General features: G+C 39.4%; 1 protein-coding gene and 1 long non-coding RNA gene across 2 annotated transcripts; one reads left to right on the top strand and one right to left on the bottom strand.

Annotated features, from left to right (window-relative positions):
- Positions 1–4173: 4173 nt before the first annotated feature.
- LOC143263197 (uncharacterized) lies at positions 4174–5497 on the top strand. The gene is made up of 3 exons (XR_013036730.1): positions 4174–4235; positions 4527–4634; positions 5398–5497. It is a non-coding gene; the product is annotated as an uncharacterized LOC143263197 (long non-coding RNA).
- A 1997-nt stretch (positions 5498–7494) lies between these two features.
- Positions 7495–8093, bottom strand: LOC143263196 (uncharacterized). The gene is made up of 3 exons (XM_076528343.1): positions 8004–8093; positions 7767–7915; positions 7495–7696 (listed from the first exon to the last, which is right to left on the bottom strand). The coding sequence occupies exons 2-3, from the start codon at positions 7806–7808 to the stop codon at positions 7574–7576; spliced, it is 165 nt and encodes a 54-aa protein (XP_076384458.1). The 5' UTR covers positions 7809–7915; positions 8004–8093; the 3' UTR covers positions 7495–7573.
- Positions 8094–20717: the final 12624 nt, after the last annotated feature.

Genomic DNA, 20717 nt, shown 5'->3' on the forward strand with positions numbered 1-20717 from the left:
CCAGATCCGGGGACCACTCATGTCCCTCTAGCTGAGGGACGGGCCGGGACGCCTCCCCGCTGACGGGGAATAGCGCGTCCACGACCCGTCCGAGCATCCCCGGATCCAGGCTTTCCGTCAGAGGGGGCGCCCAGGGACGTAAACGTCCCATCGCCATTTTGTATGGGCGCCCCCACGGATCTCGGTTCAGAGACCCAAGGAAGACTTTCTGGCGAGAGTGGAAAGGAAATAAAAGAGAAATCTTTTTAGATAGACTAATATTTGCAGTTAATCAGTGTGACAAGGAAGAATTGAACAGTGTTATTAGAAATAAGATAGATGAGGGTAATGTTCCGTATAATTACGAAGAATTACATGAAATAGCGTTACGTTGGTTAGAATTTCATGAATTTGGCCCTATTACTAAGAGAATAATGGAAAAACTTTTGGGAGATATAAAAAATAATAGGTCTAGTTATCAGGAATCTGTAGAAAATATTGATGAAGAAATCAAATTTGCTAAAAGTGTAGTTGGCAGAGAAGGAATATCTGCATTTTATCAATTTTTAAGTTTCTTAATTAAGGGAGAAGGAAAAATATGTCTGGAGCTACTAAAGAAGAAAAGAATAAATTTAGCTACTATGTCGAGTATTTTGCATGTGACAGGAGCTAACGCTGCAAAAGCCTTTAAAGACCTATATGACCTATGGTTTGATGAAGAAGGAAGTAAAACACAATATCTAAAAACTCTAGACAAAGAAGAGGTAAATCAAAGTAATATTTCTAGTATTTTAAGTAGAGCAGGAGCTAACGCTGCAAAAGCCTTTAAAGACTTACATACTTGCTTTGATAAGGCAGGAAATAAAAGAGATTATTTAAATAATCTTATAAAAAATAACTCGCCGAATGTGATACTTAATATACTATATAAAAAAGTAAAAAAAAAGTTAAAAAGCTCCTTTGCTTTCTTAGTTGAGCAGAATATAGGTGTAGAAGATAAAATAACCAATCTAAGCCATTTATCTGATTAGCATATCTAGTAAAAATGGGCCAAAAACAAGATTGGGATTGTTCACAACAGAATGATCCTAAGAGAAAAACCCGGAAGTGTACTAGTAATCAGAGTAAGAGCAAAGGAGGTAGTAAAAATAGCAACAAGTTCTGGGATCTTCTAGATAAAAGAGAAGTTAGTGTGACAGCTAGAGAATATCTCGATTGCCTGAGAAATAGCGAGAACATAGAAGAAGTGGTACAAATAACCAATGTAATTCCTTTTATAGTTCTAAAACGTGACATTGAAGAAGCACAGCAAACATGCAGGCCGTGGCAATCTTTGCCAAAACAATTGGTTAAAGGAGCAATTAATTTTATAATCCACGAGCTCGCTCTTGATTATTCTGCTTGTGAAAACACCTGAAATTCACAGTGGAAACAGTTATTTCTTTCTTGAGCTGCACAAGAAATGCACAAATAATTATTGGAGCGCTGTCAGCGCCTTTTTGACCTTATAAAAACATAAAGTTAATTGTTGTCAATGAAGAGCATGATTCATCTTTTAAATAAGAACAGGAAATTATATATAATTATATATAATTTTATCAACTTCTCCACTGTTTGAAAGGATCCATCATGTTAAAAACGGGAATTGCAATCACGTGAAGTTAACTAAGCGATTTGATGATGCAAATGGAACAGGCTATTAACGATACCTACAAGGAAGGGCTTTCTCCCACAATAATATGTTAATTTTGTTATATAGGAGAGGATAATTTATTTTTGTTAATTTTTTAAAGATTATATGAGTTTGTTATTTTCGATTACAGATTAATTTAATTATGTTGTTTAGACCTCGAAATCTCACCGAAATATTTGTTTATAATAATAGATTTTAATTGTTAATTCGTCCACCGATAGGTTAAGATAGAGTTTGGATAAAGTTTATATATTGAGAAAAATAACGCTTTTTTTCCACCTTCACCGACGCGAACCCCAGTGTTACATTTTTCTAAACTGCAGAGGAAAGACGCAACTAGCAAGCAATTCGTAAAATTGTAGAATGAAATTCGGCAGGAAGCGAACAGCTCGCTTTGCCAGTCCAGTTCTCTATAAGCGCATTTCACAATCGCGTACCTTTCACAATCGAATTTAGAAATTTTCAGTTTTGTTAATAAATAAACATCATCGCCTTCTTGAAACTAGTAAGTATTTACATGTTTGTCATAATATTCTTTACTTTTTCTTTTTGCTTTATTAGAATTTTCTGCTGCAATAATCTGACTAGTAGTTAATTTAGTTAATAAATTGTCTAAATAATCAATGAAAGTTTCCGGTACTTTCTGTTTAACAAATTCCGGTGGAATTATTGCCTTACTTCCAAAAATAAGCTTGTGTGATGAAAAACCTGTAGTTTCATGATTTGAGGTATTATAAGAGAAAATGTATCTATATTCGTCCCAATCCTCTGTTGGACAAAAATGATTAAGATAAGTAATGAAAGTTCTATGACCTTGCTCTAAAGAATCGAAAGATTAAGGATGAAACGTAGTTGATGCGATTTTCTGAATTTTAAAACTTTTACAAAATTGTTACATTATTTTACTTGTGAAATTAGAAGTTTGGACAGCCAAATCAATGTATGAATTCTTGAACAAAAGTAACTGCTACTGTAATACTTCTTATATCAAATAATTTCTATTTTTCTTTTTAGTTAGAGGTAAAGAACCAACTATATCTATTTGTACCTTATCAAAAGCCTTTTTAGGAGCATCTGTGATACACATGGGTTATCTTTTTCTCGCAGAGACTACCTGATTTCTCTAACAAATGGGACATGTATGCATGAACTGTACAGTATCCTTCCTCATACCTGGTCAATGGTACTTTTCTCATAAACGTTTGTAAGTTTTCCTTATGCCTTGATGGCCTCCTATTATTGATTCGTAACATTTTTTAAGAATTTTATTTCTATTAGATTCAAATGAAATAATTATTTCATTTTCGCAAATTATTATTTTGTATACAAGATCATTGAATATTTCATTTAAAATATCTTTTAGCTGAGACTAGTCAATTGGCTCCAGATTATTGATATAAATGATTTTATACCTAATGAAGTCAAAAGATGTTTTAAAGCCAAAAATGATTTTACTATTTCAATTTCTTTATTTTCACTTGAAATTTTGTTGACTACTGGATGGAAAATATAATATTTATCTTGATAAGTAGCTAATGTTTTTCCTACATTAAATTGTACCCTTTTAAATTCTCTATATTAAATTTACCTTGAGAAATTAAATTTTCATTAATTTGTGATATTGATTTGAGATTTGAACTTATAAAATTAACAACATTATTTTTCTGTATAAATCATTGAACTTAAATCATTTATTGCCAAAACTGCCTTGATATTTTCTCTTACTATTATTGGTAAGATTGATTTATTTTCACTATTTCCGCTATTATTCCCCATTGCCAGATCGTTATGATGCTGGACATAGTCCACAGGTCGGATCCAATGGCAAGCTCCTTTTTCAATTTCATTATAATTTTCTGCCACAACATCTTGCCTGATGCAGGGCATTTCAGTCAACAAGTCGGACAATGGTGAACACATTTTATTAATTTCATTATCATTCCCCGCCACAATGTCTCGCCTGATGCAGGGCATTTCAACCGACAGGTCAGACAATGGTGAACACACTTTATCAATTTCATTATCATTCCCCACCACTACGACACGCCTGATGCAAGACATTTCAGCCGACATTGAATTATATTATTTTCTAATAAAGTTTTCATTTGACCTTTAATTTCGTCTTTATGAATTTGAAGAAAACGATATTGTTTCGTGTTAATTGATATTTCATTAGTAGTTTGGATTTTGTGTCGGTAAATAAAATTGATGAGGAAATTCGTTTATAATTTTAAGTATACATCCTTTTTCTAAGTCGTTTAAATGTTCTAACTTAAAATTTTTAACCAATTCAATTAATCTATTTATTTTATCTTTCAATTTATTTATTTTAAGATCTGCTCGAGCTGAGCGTGAAGAATCTGGTTTAATTTCAAATTCCTCCAACTCGATGACTGTACCCTTACTCTGTCGGCAATGGTGTTTAGCGAAGGTTTTAATATAACCAGTCTTTTGTCTTGTTAATACTTCCCCAACATATGCTCCATTGCTTGTATCCAATCTATTCATATAACCTTCTGAATGCTATTTTTTATTGGAAGAGAAACTAGGATTTTAGTGCGAGGTGATAATTCTAACGTAATAGTGGAACAATGAGGATATTGTTTTTCATTAATTAAAAATCTATTTGGTAAGTTCTTTTAAATTTTAAAATAATTTCTTGATTTTCTAAAAACGGCATACCAAGTATTCCAGCTGTTTTAATGAGAAGCGAATCATCTACTACTTGCAATTTAACGTCAACATTTTTAATGGAAATTATCAATTCCCCATTTGTAATGACTACTCCTGTTAAGTAATAGATGACTTCAAAATTTATCTCTATTTCTTTACTAAAATAACCTCTTTTTATTAGATTTACTTGAGAACCAGTATTAACTAAGAAACAACATGAGTTTTTATTAAAGATTTCGTGTTGAACTGAAATGATTAGTAAAGAAGAAAGATCATTCAAGCTAATTTGGTAATTATACCTGAGGATTTGGCGCTTGTAATTTGAGGACGACTTTGTACTGTGCCCTTGTACGAAGTCTTGTGCGAGTTTAAATCTTTGTTTTTGAGAATGAGAACTGTTGAAGATATTTTCTGACTTCCTTTTATCAATTTTTGCAAAAATTACAATGGATATTGAGAAGATTATTTGATAATTTAGTACCAAACAATCTATCCCGATTACATTGAAATTCTGGGCAATCTCTACGGCCCCATTTATAACACCGCCTGTTCTAACCGTACTCCTAACTCTATTGCTTCTTCTAAATTATCTATTTCCTCTTTTGAAATTAACATACTTATATGAACATCTCTTAAGCATCTATGAAATCTAATTATTACTGTTCATTTTAATAAGATTATTACTCCTGGTAATTCTTTACAATGGTATTTTTCTTTAGCTGCACCTAAACCCTTATTTAACATTTCATATAACCATTGACCATAGATTTCTATACTTTCTTTATCTGTTTGTGTAACTATCATTAATACATTATATATGTGATGGAAATCATATGCTCTTGCTAAAAATCCAAATTATTTGGTTCTTGTCTATTTTCTATTAATTATAATGCATATCCTTCTATTTTATTCTTTATTAAAGCTAATAAATTTTCTATCTAGCGATCTAACAAGCCTACATTGTTTAATAAACTTAAATAAAGAACTTGATTTTCCTCGAAATCTCGGCACCAATTCAGTGGCTAATTTTAATGATAGATATGCATTTTCAGGCTCAGTGAATGATAAATTACTATTTGGAAGAGAAACTGCAGAAGATGTGAGTGGAAGATTCGACAAAGAAGATGAAATTTCAACAGATGAAGATTTTGAAGATTTTGATACATCCATCTATATGAATTGGTTGCAACGCCTTATTTACAGAAGACTGCTGTGATGAACAATCCTCAGATGAGCTTATTTCGAATGTAGTTGTTATGTCTTCTACTTCAAAATCTTTGCTACTAGTCAGGTTCAGCTTACGTTTTCATTTTAGTTTCTTTAACAAATCAGCACGCCACATTTTAAAGCTTTATATACCCTCAACGAAATAACTCAAATTCCTAACTCAACTCAACATTAATTCAATTAAATAACTAGGCGAATGATACTATTAACAATTATGTAATAGTGATAGAAAATGTCTCAATGATGATGATGATGACCTCAGAAATGCCTCGATGATGGTGATGACCTCAGGAATGCCTTGATGATGATGACTTCAGAAATGCCTCGATGATGATGATGACTTCAGAAATGCCTCGATGATGATGATGACTTCGGAAATGCCTCGATGATGATAGTGCCCTCCACAACGCCTCATTGACGAAATCTTTGCACTTGTGATTTCAGGAGGAACGGTAAAATTGACTTTACTATGGTGTCGCTGAAACCACCTTGCTTCGGTATTCATCGGTATTCATATTATTAGTTTTATAATAATCAAAATAAAGTAGTCACATGAAATTATTTTAATTTTAAATGCATTCATATAATGACATACAATTTATTAATTGTTTTTGGTCCTAAATAGTTATAAATTAATGTCAAAGTTTAAAAAAGTACCAATGTGCGTAGTTTCTCCGCAATATAAACTAAAAATCATTAGCTACGAATATAACTTACGGGTTTTTGATAATTTCAGCAATTGTAATATACTTAATAAATGATACAACTCTCTCAAATTCTCTAAAACTCTGAGTTTGAGAATTTTTTGTAGGTAATTACTACATTACATACATGGATATGAGGATAATATGAGGATATGAATGCAAGTTTCAGCTTTCTCTTTAATACACAAAAAATGAATGTCCTATTATAACACTGTCCGACACGATTTTTGGGTTCCTATAGCCACTATGAAATTCTTGTAGAACTTCACTCCCTAATCAAGAATTCGAAAACCGAATTGCTCCATCACCCTCAGTTTTTTAAATAAACGAACTTTTGTAAAAACCCAAAATTTTCGGCAAAAATGAGGTATTGCATGAAAAGTACAAACATTAGAAAGTTCTAATTGGTGTTAAAAGATAGAGGAGATTTATTAATTGTTTTTGGTCCTAAATAGCAATAAATTAATGTCAAGGTTTAAAAAAGTGTCGACGTGAGCAGTTTCTGCGCAATATTTTTGTATTTTTATGAAAAGTTTTTTGTTGAGCACGAAAACTCTACCCAGGATCGTATTCTGTAAACATTTCTGAAGAAGAAACGGCCCAATAGAAGCGTCAGGACGATGTATATTTTGAGTAGGTCAAGAAAATGTTCGTCAGCAACATGTACACGACGTTTTGCCGCCATGAGCTTCGCTGCTCGTTTCTCTCTGTCCGACAGGGCCGAAGCTATGGGTAATCAACACCGATAGAGGGATCCAGTGGAGCACCAACTTAGCGTGTGGAGCGTGCCATTTTTTTTAGTACCTCAATGTGCTGTCTTCTTTGACATATTTTTATGGATAATAATCACCAATACAAATATAATTTTTATATAAAACTTGTAAGTGATGAAGTTTACTCAATATATCATATGAAAAATATGACTTAACATGATAAATATTGAATAGAAGTAATCCACGAATAAAACAAATCCCTGAAACTGCAGGTACCACTAAAGCTAATTCTTGAGAACCAAATAATGATCTTATTTTGTTGTCATCAATAAATTGTAAATCAATCACCCATATAGTATATATAGAAATAATATAATGGTTACAAGCAGTATCACTTTACTTTTTTCACTGTCACTATTAAACATTTCAAGTTATTAATTGAAAGTATATTGAAAATGGTTACATGTATTATCCCTTCTTGTTCTTCAGAAGTAGATAATAGATCTTATATCTGTGTACTTTTATTTATTTACGAAATACGAGATTTATATTAATTATATTATTATTATATTATTATATATAAATTAATGATCAACATATTCTTGTTCAAACTTCATAAAATCTTCTTCTGTAAATTCAGTAGTTTCAGGTTCTTTAGGTTCTTCTTTCTTTGGAATACATTTCTTCTTTACTGCTCGATCTAAAAGCTGTAAGCAATTTATTAAGTAATATAATCTCATATGGAAATTAACCAAAAATTTTTTAACTACTTGATACCTTGACTGTTACATTTGTGTTAATGCGATTTTTACTAAGCATTAATAATCTTTCAACATTTTTATCTGTAAGGTCCTTCTCTGATGCTAATTTCTTTTTAGTTTCATAAATTGATACTTTTCTTGATCTTTTAAAGATTGTTGCAAGATCTAAAAACATGAATAATTTTTCTTAATTTATTATATGTATATTCTAAAGTAAGATCTTTTTTGTTTAGATATTTATATGTAGTCATACCAATTTTATTATTTCTCGATATTATCTTGTGTTTCGATGATATTAAATCCAAAGTATCTTGTTATTTAGTATGATTTTGTTTTTTCTTTTCTGTAAAATGAATAAGTGTTACTTTTGAACAAAACTGAATAATATGTGTATATAAAATGCGAACCCTGGTTCAAAGTCCTCTCATAACCAAGAAGTTCAAGACCTTTATTAAAAAAAAACAAGTGAAAATCTGACATTTTCTATTGTATATTAAATTCGTATGCACGTAAATATTTTATATACATGCATAACTAAGGATCGCACGCGTATGTTACAATTTACAGTGTGCTACAAAAACTCCATTCCATTGATACATACATATTATATTATTTGTGAAGATGCGAAACTCTTGTGATTTTCGGGTTCCAGAACTAACCAAAGTGTTTCTTGATTTTATCACACGATGACACTGCAATACCAATGCGTGACAGTAAGCCGTTTTATCCCTACTGTTGCGGCTCCTATCTTGTAAATGTGTGAACATGGTGAACTGGGCCGCCATCTTTTGGAGAGAGTTTTGATGTTATAATAACTTCGTGTAGCTGCGTTGTTTTGTTTTATTATGGGACTAATAGTGTTTGAGGACTATATGATGAGGCGCTGTGTAGAAACAAAAGAATACAAATGTTAACGAGAGCAACGCGCAATTGAAAGTTTTTTATATATTCTCCTTTTTATTTGTGTATATTAAAAAAAATATTTACAAATATTGAAATAATAGTTAGTAACGTTTGACTTCCGTTACTTTAAACGGTAAGTACTACAATTAACTTGGAGACATATATATATATATATATATATATATATATATATATATATATATATATATATATATATATGAGATATTATGATTCTAATAAGTCTTCTGGATGTCGCGTTTTAATCTTCTAATTGTATCCGCATAGCAGTTTGCTGTTAGTGGATTTGGGTGAGTGTTGATTCTATCTTTGTGTTTGTTAGTCGAATAATTTCTTCCTGTACAGAGAGAACATTTAATGTTTTACGAATGTTGCCATTCCTGATACACCAAGGAGCATCTATTATTGTGCGAAGTATTTTTGTTTGTAAGCTTTCCATTTTTTGGATGTGTAACTTTGCTGCCGTTCCCCAGAACTGGATTCCATAGGTTCAAATTGGTTTTATTGCACATTTATATATGAGTAATTTGTTATTTGTATTGAGCTTACTTTTCCGGGACATTAACCAGTTCATAGATTTGGTTCGCATTTTAATACTTCTAATTTTTTGTTTTATGTGATGGTTCCATGTAAGTTTCTTGTCTAAATGAAGTCCCAGATATTTCACCGAGGTTGCTAGTGGTATGATCCTATTGTATAGTTTAAGGTTATTTGTTTGCTCTGTTTTTCACTTTTAGTGGTGTTAACTTTAATTCTATTCGTATCTAACCAGTTTTCCACTTTCGTAATGTGGTTTTGAAGATTTAACGTGGAAGTTTGTAGGTTATCGTGAATGGAGATTACTGCGGTGTCATCTGCGAATGTGTAGATTTGAGTGTTTTGATCTGTTGGGATATCAGCTGTGTAAATAGTGTAAAGTAGAGGGGCTAGTACACTTCCTTGAGGTACTCCAGCTTTGATTATCCAGATGTCCGAAGTAGTGTCTTTAATTTTTACTGTGAAGCTTCTGTTGTCTATGTATGATGTAATTATTTTACGTAGTGGAGTGGGTAGCATATGTTGCAATTCCTCGAGCAGTCCTTGGTGCCAAATTCTGTCGAAAGCTTTTTCGATATCTAGAAATAGTGCTGAACAATATTTTTTTGTTTCTAGTGACTGGATGATTTGTTGAACCATGCGATGATTTCAGAAACCAAATGATATGGGTCTGTATGATTGAGGAACGTTGGGATTTTTTCCCGGTTTTAATAATGTTATAATTTCTGCACATTTCCATATTTGGGGGAAATATCCCACTCGAAGAATTGCGTTTGTGAGTATAAGGATGTACCTTAATCCTTTTGTCAGTAGTTCTTTCAGCATTTGGGCTGTGATTCTGTCGTTTCCTGGTGATTTATGGTTTTTAAGGTTTCGGATTATGGTTTGAAGTTCTTCTTTTTTAGTTGGTTGAATTAGAGTGGTGTACTCTAGTACTATTGTTATTGAGACTAGCAATGAGGCAAGTGTCATTGGTGAATACCTCTTGAAAGTAGTCCGCCATTGCATTTGCTTGTTCCTTGAGTGTTTTAGACCATTTTCCGGTCAGAGATTTGATAGGACTTATTGGTTGTATTGGTCTTCTGATTTTTTTGGCTGCTTTCCATAAAGAGTGATTTGTTATTTCAGTTGTGTCAAGATTGGAAATATATCTGTTAAATTTGTTATTGTTGTAGTTATTGATTTCTGTTTTTATATTTTTGTGTGTGTGTGATTAGCCTATTAAATTCTGTCTTCAAGTGTAATGGTTGCCTATGCTGTCACTGTCCCCTTATTTGGCTTCTTTGTTTCATTAGTTCTGTAATAAATGCTGGATATGCTGGATATCTTTTTTCTTTCTCTTTTATTTGGTACTGTGCGGATTCTGTTGCTGCTGTCTGAAGACAAGTTGTCAGCTTTTTTGTTGCTACTTCTATGTCTTGTATGGCTTCAACCCCTTAACGTGCACGCTTGAGCTAACTCGAGCGCGCTAAACTGGCCAAACTGTGCACACTCGAGATAATTCGAGCGGCGTTGTACTTTATGTTGCTATAATTTTTCACACACGAATGCAATCGAGAATTGAAAATGACAATGTGAAAGCAAAAAATCATTATCATTTACATGGGATTGTAAGCTATAACACTTACTTATTCAAGTATAAAATATATCTTTTTTCTACTTATCACTTACGACTTATCTCTTCCTTGTGAGTCGCTTTCCGACAGCGTATTCATATTCAGATTCTGATTCGCTCATTTTTCAATATATATTTTACTAAAATATAATGTAAAATAAAATATAATAATAATAACAATAATAATAATAATAGTAATATTCTGAAAATTAGAAATCAGAATCTATTTACCAATTGTATAAATATCCATTATTTTTGTATTTTTGTAATTTTCTTGCCAAGACAACGTTCTAAATTTTGTTTTTTTACATTTAAAATAATTGATTTTTTTTGGCCGGCCTTTTTCAAAAAAACTGTGCATTAAGGGGTTAAGCGGTATGTTACATGTTAGTATGTTTTCTATAATTTTTCTATAATTATCTCAGATGGTAGTTCTGTTTGTTAAGTTTAACTGATTGAAAAATTTTGTGGTTTTCAAGATTATCGTGAACATTACTGGTGTATGATCTGAGGTAAACTCGATGAGTTCTGTAGTTTGGATTTGATAGTTTTTGATATTGGTGATTCCAAAGTCTAATATATCTGGTATTTTATTTGGATCGGTTGGCCAGAGTAGGTGGGTCTGTCAGTTAATAAAACTGATAGTTGTTTCTGATTTATTAATTGCATTAAGTTTGCTCCTTTAGAATTAGTTAACCTTGATCCCTAGAATTGGTGTTTAGCATTGAAATTGCCTGCTACCAAAAAATCGTAGTCTAGTTTGTCAAAGAGTTCTCTCAGTTCTGTTACAGTTAGTGAGTGTTTGAGAGGACAATAGATTATTGCTATTGTTATCTGTTGTTCTAGGATTACGTTGATTATGGTTGCTTGTATCTTTTCTGTTTGGATTGATGGAAGTTGAAGGTGTTTAACCTCCATGTGTTTTCCACTAGGGTGTGGAGTACCATAATATGTGTAAAAAGGAAGTTTAAAATGTGACTAACATGTTTCACGTGTTTCAGCGAGGAGAAATATTTTGGTACTATTTTTTGAAGCATATTCTTTTAACTTGGGCATTCTTCGTTGTAGCCTGTTGCAGTTCCATTCTATAATTTGATTTATGTTTGGATTGCATTTGATTTCTGTAGTGTTACGAGTTCTAATAGAAGACTTAATATGGTTGACATTTGTGTGGTTAGATTTTGTATTACTCGATTTGTTTCAGATGTTTATATTGCTAGCTTTTGTATTAGATATTCTAGATTATTGTTGTTATTATTATTGTTATTACTATTACTATTACTATTACTATTACTATTACTATTACTATTACTATTACTATTACTATTACTATTACTATTACTATTACTATTACTATTACTATTACTATTACTATTACTATTACTATTACTATTACTATTACTATTACTATTACTATTACTATTACTATTACTATTACTATTACTATTACTATTACTATTACTATTACTATTACTATTACTATTACTATTACTATTACTATTACTATTACTATTACTATTACTATTACTATTACTATTACTATTACTATTACTATTACTATTACTATTACTATTACTATTACTATTACTATTACTATTACTATTACTATTACTATTACTATTACTATTACTATTACTATTACTATTACTATTACTATTACTATTACTATTACTATTACTATTACTATTACTATTACTATTACTATTACTATTACTATTACTATTACTATTACTATTACTATTACTATTACTATTACTATTACTATTACTATTACTATTACTATTACTATTACTATTACTATTACTATTACTATTACTATTACTATTACTATTACTATTACTATTACTATTTGTTTCGGCCGAATCGCGGACCGCGGGTCAACGCACGCTCGACTTTCGATGTACGCCGTCTCGCCGTTTTTTGTCGAATAAACGGCGAGGCGGCAAGACAATAACACGATCGACGTGCGTTGGCCCGACCGTCAAACGCTCGCCTCGGCCTAATGTATACATGCAGCGTTTTTGCCTTAGGAGGCAATGACCGGCTTTCGACACCTGACGATGCGTCACCTTGAGCATCGGCCAGGTGTCTATATATACTGCCGCAAATGTGATAACGGGAGATTCTCCAAGTATCGTTCCAAGTATCGTTATCGCTTACAGACAAGTTTAATTTAGCGCCCCTTGCGCCTATACGAAGCCGTGCTTCCATTGTTATACTTCTGTCGTAGCCGTGCTACACTGCATACGCCGAACGGAGCCGTGCTCCAAAGGCTTGTAAATCAAAGGACTGTGGAGTCCAAATAAAATAAATCGCGTGTCGTCTCCTCCCGAATTCCGGCGCTTTAATTTTGTGCCGTGCGCAACATTTCTGGTCCTTCGAGCCGGATCGCGGAGACGACACAGGAGAGATAAAACATCTCCATCAACAGCGTCGATCACGCAGTCGATCGACGCGTACGAGTCCCTATAACACTGCTGGTCAACATGGAGCCACTCATCAAGGAGCAAGAGCTCACCATCGGGGGCCTTTGCCGGATCCTGCCCAATTTCAAGCGCCTGGGAAAGGCGAAATTCACCGAAGCCGCCGCCGAAGAACGCCTTCGCCGCCTGCGGACCGAGTGGGACGCGTGCCGACGCCTCCACCTCCAGTTGGAACTGAAGGCCACTGCCGAAGAACGGGAAACCCGCGACTACTTCAAACAGGGGTACTTCGAGCGGGCCGAAGCAGAGTTCGAACAGGCAAGTGATTTCTTCGTGGAACTGATCGCTTCATTTAGGAGCGGAGCGTCTGCGCTGGCTGACGCGAGCCAGACCAGGGAGCCCGACTCCTGTAGCGCGCCCGTGGCGCAGCTACCGCGACTCCCATTGCCGAGGTTCGCCGGCTGCTACACGGAGTGGCTGAGCTTCTCGGACCAGTTTGAGTCGCTGGTCGTGAAGAACCGGACTCTTCACGACGTCCAGCGACTACAGTACCTCAAGGGTGCTTTAGAGGGAGAAGCAGCGTCCGAGATTGCTCACTACTCCGTGACAGCGGCGAACTTCGGCATCGCATGGGCGGCCTTGGTCAGGAGGTATGACCGGAAGCGACTGGTCGTCAGTGCGCTCCTGTCGAGCTTCCTGACCCTTGCGCCGCTCACCCGCGATCGCGACGGCAGCGGTCTCGCCTTGCTGCGTCGTCGCACTAACGAGGCGTTGGCCCAGCTGCGAAACTTGGGGCGGCCGGTGGACCATTGGGACGACCTACTGGTCCACCTAACGGTGGAAAAACTCGACCCGAAGTCGAGGGAGGCGTGGGTCCACGAAATCCGCGCCGCCGTGGATCCACCCACGTATGCCTGTCTCGACGAATTCCTGGAGTATCGGGCCGGGTCCTTCGCGGAGCTTAGGATGGCTCCGGAGCCCTCGGCTACCTCCGCGGAGCGTAAGCCGGCCCGACCTCCACCACCGGTACGCTCCCACGCGATGGCGACGACGACGACGGCGAGCCGTTGCCGGAAGTGCGGCGACAACCACCCGCTGTTCCGGTGCCCTGCGTTCAGGGGCATGGCGATCAACCTGCGCCGGGATTTTGTTAGGGCGCGCGGTTGCTGCTTCAACTGCCTCCGTTCGGGACACCCCGCGACATCGTGTCCCTCCGCGTCGCGCTGCTCCGTTTGCAACGGCTCGCACCACACCCTGATTCACCAGGATTCCGGGGTTGGTGGCGGGCCAGAGTCAACCGCGGTAGAACCCGGGCGGGAAACAGCGACGAATATCTCCGCATCGTCCGTGGTCGGGAGCAGGGCCGTACTGCTCGCGACCGCTCTAGTATGGGTAGAGACACGCGACGGGGGGGGGGTAAGGCCGGCGAGAGCCCTGTTGGACCAGGGATCGGAGGCGACCTTCGTCTCCGAATCCCTCGTCCAGGCCCTCCGCCTTCCTAAGCGGCCCGCGGCTATCACCGTGACTGGTGCGGGGGACGCGCCGGTGGGTCGCGTGACTTCGCGGGTCGATCTGGTATTACGGTTGACCGGGCGCGGGAACGCTCCTATGCCGCTTTCCGCGTTCGTCCTCCGGAGACTTACCGGGTACGCGCCCATACGACCGTCGACATTCGCGTATACCCGCATCTGCAGGACCTCATTTTAGCGGACCCTGATCCGACTAGAGATCTCCCTGTAGATCTCTTAATCGGGGCCGATCGTTACGGGGATGTGATCGGTCCCGGCCTGCGCCGCGGAACACCCGGCCAGCCAATCGCGCAAAATACCATATTCGGTTGGGTCGTCTCGGGCGCCGCGTCGACACCCGCGAACGATCCCGATCCCTCCGCGGCGTCCCTGCACTGTCGCGCGGAGGAAAGGTTGCAGCAGCAATTGCGTTGTTCTGGGAGCCCGAAGAGGCGAGTCCCAAATCTGTTCCCCCCCTGACGAGTCGAGGTGCGGCGAACATTCCGTCAACACCGTCTCACGGTGGGCGGACGGGCAGTGCGTGGTTCGGTTACCCCTTGCGTACCGAACCACCCCTCGCTCTCGGCTCGTCAAAGGGCCGTGCCCTAGCCATGCTCCACGGAGTCGAGCGGCGACTCAAGGGCGACAGAAATCAGAGCAAAAATATTGCTGCAGGAGTTATGGTTGGGGGGTGCGGATTGGGACGCTCCGCTCTCGGACGAGCTCAACCAGACGTGGTGCGAACTCGTCGCCGAGTTACCGCTCTTAAGCGCCGCACGAGTGCCACGCTGGTTTGGCATCTTTCAATCCCCGCGCAGGGGGGAGCAATACGAGTTGCACGGTTCCGCGGACGCGTCTTCGCGCGCGCATGGTGCGGTGGTGTATCTGCTAGCGCGACCGTTCCCGAGCGAACCCTCGGGAACCCAGGTGACCCTCGTCGCCTCGCGGGCCAGGGTCGCTCCCGTCAACATGCTACAGTTCTCTCGCGGCCCTTCGTCGAAGGAGGAATAGTCCCTCGGATTACAAATCGCCGATGCGGCGGGCGAGGATCTTGTGGCTCCGTTGGCTGCAGGGTGGCGCCTTCGCATCGGAGATACGCGCCGTCCGAAAATCCCAATTCGTCGGGCGATCGTCGCCCTTGCGACGGTTGAGCCCATTTCTCGACGAGGCAGGATTGCTCCCTGTGGGGGGACGTCTAGACAACTCGTCCCGCGCGTACGACGAGAAACACCCCATCCTCCTCCCGAAGCACCCAGTGGTGGATTTGCTGGTGGAGGCTGTGCACCTCACGGCCCTCCACAGTGGGCCCCAGCTCACCTTGAGCGTGTTGAGGAGGACGTATTGGCTTCTGGGCGCCCGAGACACGGTTAGAAGAGTGACCTGGAGGTGCGTAGCTTGCGCAAGGCATCGCGCATCTCCAGCGTCCCAACTCATGGGCACGTTGCCCTTATCGCGGGTAAACCCTTCGCGGCCCTTCTCGCACGTGGGCGTCGACTATGCGGGCCCCCTCTGGACCCGCATGGGGAAGGGCCGGGGTTATCGGGCCCAGAAGTCATACATCGGGGTGTTCGTGTGCTTCGCGACCCGCGCGATCCACCTCGAGCTGGTGAGCGACTGCACCACGGCGGGCTTCTTGGCTGCACCGCGGAGGTTCGTCTCCCGTCGGGGTAGGCCCGCTGCTATTTATTCCGACAACGGAACGAGCTTCCGCGGTGCCGCACGGGAGCTCGCAGCGATGGTTCGGGCGGTCCGCGACTCAGCCGAGGTATCGGCCTTTCTCGGAGAGGCCGACATCGTGTGGCATTTCTCCCCACCCGGAGCCCCGCATTTCGGCGGTTTATGGGAAGCGGGGGTTAAGGCAGTAAAACGCCACTTAGCACGGGTGGTTGGCCAGCACACCCTCACCTTTGAGGAGATGTGCACCCTGTTGTGCACCGTCGAGGCATGCCTTAATTCCCGCCCCCTAACACCGATGTCGAGCGATCCGACGGACTACGCGGCCCTTACACCAGGGCATTTCTTGACGGGGGCACCCTTGCTTACGCTTCCGGGAGAACGTTCGCCGGACACCGCCGCCTCCCCCTTGTCCCGATGGCAAGGGGTCGAAACCATGCGTGCCAATTTTTGGAAACAATGGAACCGCGAGTATCTCCACACGCTGCAGGAGCGCAGCAAATGGTGGCGTGCCGAGAGGAACCTGCAGGTGGGAGATCTCGTGGTTCTTCGCGACGCGAATTGCCCACCGGCGTGTTGGCGTCTCGCACGCGTGCAGACGCTGCACCCCGGTGAGGACGGCCGAGTTCGAGTCGTAACCATCCGCACCGCCGGCGGATGTTACACTCGGCCGATCACGCAGCTCGTACGCTTGCCGGTGGACATGCCCGCTGGACCCTCCTCAGGACCGGAGCATTAGCGAGGGAAGGCGAGCGAACATGGCGGGCGGAGCGAGCTCGCCATTTAGTTATTAAGATCAGCGGAGCTGAGGCGGGCGGTATGTTTCGGCCGAATCGCGGACCGCGGGTCAACGCACGCTCGACTTTCGATGTACGCCGTCTCGCCGTTTTTTGTCGAATAAACGGCGAGGCGGCAAGACAATAACACGATCGACGTGCGTTGGCCCGACCGTCAAACGCTCGCCTCGGCCTAATGTATACATGCAGCGTTTTTGCCTTAGGAGGCAATGACCGGCTTTCGACACCTGACGATGCGTCACCTTGAGCATCGGCCAGGTGTCTATATATACTGCCGCAAATGTGATAACGGGAGATTCTCCAAGTATCGTTATCGCTTACAGACAAGTTTAATTTAGCGCCCCTTGCGCCTATACGAAGCCGTGCTTCCATTGTTATACTTCTGTCGTAGCCGTGCTACACTGCATACGCCGAACGGAGCCGTGCTCCAAAGGCTTGTAAATCAAAGGACTGTGGAGTCCAAATAAAATAAATCGCGTGTCGTCTCCTCCCGAATTCCGGCGCTTTAATTTTGTGCCGTGCGCAACACTATTACTATTACTATTACTATTGCTATTGCTATTGCTATTGCTATTGCTATTGCTATTGCTATTGCTATTGCTATTGCTATTGCTATTGCTATTGCTATTGCTATTGCTATTGCTATTGCTATTGCTATTGCTATTGCTATTGCTATTGCTATTGCTATTGCTATTGCTATTGCTATTGCTATTGCTATTGCTATTGCTATTGCTATTGCTATTGCTATTGCTATTGCTATTGCTATTGCTATTGCTATTGCTATTGCTATTGCTATTGCTATTGCTATTGCTATTGCTATTGCTATTGCTATTGCTATTGCTATTGCTATTGCTATTGCTATTGCTATTGCTATTGCTATTGCTATTGCTATTGCTATTGCTATTGCTATTGCTATTGCTATTGCTATTGCTATTGCTATTGCTATTGCTATTGCTATTGCTATTGCTATTGCTATTGCTATTGCTATTGCTATTGCTATTGCTATTGCTATTGCTATTGCTATTGCTATTGCTATTGCTATTGCTATTGCTATTGCTATTGCTATTGCTATTGCTATTGCTATTGCTATTGCTATTGCTATTGCTATTGCTATTGCTATTGCTATTGCTATTGCTATTGCTATTGCTATTGCTATTGCTATTGCTATTGCTATTGCTATTGCTATTGCTATTGCTATTGCTATTGCTATTGCTATTGCTATTGCTATTGCTATTGCTATTGCTATTGCTATTACTATTACTATTACTATTACTATTACTATTACTATTACTATATTACTATATTACTATTACTATTACTATTACTATTACTATTACTATTACTATTACTATTACTATTACTATTACTATAACTATTCCCCCGCGTTGGTCGACACCTTGTCGTGGTGCGGGGGCTCAAGTAGCCGCAATGATACCTGGAGCAATGCCGACGGGAACTTCGGTTCCTGGCAGGGCTTCCCTAGTCGGTAAGGTTCAGGTGGAGTAGTGAACAACCAAGTGCGACCTAGGGGAAGGTACCCCGAATAATAAACCAAGAATGGAGAGAAAACTGAGAGAGAGAGAAACTAGGGTGCAGGGGATCGGAAAGATCTCTTCAACACGGAGCGGGTTGCAGGCCCATACCCTAGCCGATTTCAAGGATCCCAAGCACGTGGCCCTCCGCCATAAAACCCTCGCTCATCAATCCTCAACAGCATTGATGATTTACGTTGCTTTACGTTGTGTCGCGTTGTTGCTCAAAACAGTATTACGTTGTTCTACGTTGTTATACATTGTTTTTACGTTGTTTTAAATTGTGTTTACGCTGTTTTACGTTGTTATACCTTGCTTTACATGCTTTTACGTTGTTATGCATTGTTTTACTTTGTTTCGCATGATGATTTACGTTGTTTTACGATGCATTACTTTCTTTGCATTGTTCTGCGTTGTTGCTTAAAACGGTATTACGTTGTTTGATGTTGTTATACATTGTATTTACGTTCTTTTATATTGTTTTACATTGCTTTGCTTTCTGTTACCCAGTTTTTCTTTGCGACAGATTGATGATTTACGTTGCTTTAGAATGCTTTACGTTCTTTGCATTGTTCCGCGTTGTCTTTTCAAACAGTATTACGTTGTTCTACGTTATTATACATTGTTTTTATGTTTTTTTATATCTTTTTACATTACGTTCACATTACGTTGTGTGTTTCTTGGTCGCATTGATGGTTTACGTAGTTTAACATTGTTTTTCTTCGTCTTGCGTTGGTGATTTTCGATGATTTACTTTGTTTCACGTTGTTGCTTGAAACAGTATTACGTTGTTTCACGTTGTTATACATTGTGTTTACGTTGTTTTATATTGTTTTACATTGCTTTACGTTGTGTTACGTTGTTTCCATTTTTTTCGCATTGATGATTTACGTTGCGTTACGATGCTTTACGTTCTTTTCATTGTTCCGCGTTGTTGTATAAAACAACGAAAAAACAAAGTATAACAACGTAGAATAACGTAATACTGTTTTAAACATCAACACGGAACATTCCAAAGAACGTAAGTCATCGTAAAACAACGTGAATCATCAATGCGAGACAAAGTAAAACAAAGTACGCAACGTAAAACAATGTAAAACAATATAAAACAACGAAACAACACTGTATAACAACGTAGAACAACGTAATACTGTTTTAAACGACAACGTGAGACAACGTAAAACAACGTAAAGCAAGGGAAAAGAACGTAAAGCAACGAAAAAACAAAGTAAAACAACGCGTAAAATAATTTAAATCATCAATGCGTGACAAAGTAAAGCAACTTGATGCAACGTAAAGCAACGTAAAACAATATAAAACAACCTAAAAACAAAGCATAACAACGCAGAAGAACATAAAACTGTTATAAACAACAACGTGAGACAAGGTGAAATAACGTAAAGCAAGGTAAAACACGTAAAACAACATAAATGATGAATGCGAAACGAAGTGAAACAACGTAAAGATGGAGGTTGGAAAGGTGGAGGGAGGTAACAGGTGGAGGTAGAGATAGAGATAGAGGTACATACGTAGCGGTAGAGGTAGAGGTACATGCGTAGAGGTAGCATTTGAGGTAAATGCGTCGAGGTAGAGTTAGAGGTACATGCGTAGAGGTAGAGGTAGAGGTACAGGCGTAGAGGTAGAGGTAGTGGTACAGGGGTAGAAGTAGAGGTATATGTACAGACGTAGAGGTAGAAGTAGAGCTAGAGGGAGAATTGCAGGCGTAGATATAGAGGTAGAGGTAGAGGTTCATGCGTAGAGGAAGAGGTAGAGGTTCAAGCGTAGAGGTAAGGGTAGAGGTAGAGGTAGTGGGACAGACGTAGAGGTAGAAGTCGAGTTGTAAGCGTAAATGTAGAGGTAGAGGTAGAGGTGGAGGCACATGCGTAGAGGTAGAGGTTGAGGTAGAGTTAGAGGTGGCGGCACATGCGTAGAGGTAGAAGTTGAGGTGGAGGTACATGCG

This window comes from Megalopta genalis, unplaced genomic scaffold, assembly GCF_051020955.1.
Source record: "Megalopta genalis isolate 19385.01 unplaced genomic scaffold, iyMegGena1_principal scaffold0374, whole genome shotgun sequence".
NCBI lineage: Eukaryota > Metazoa > Arthropoda > Insecta > Hymenoptera > Halictidae > Megalopta > Megalopta genalis.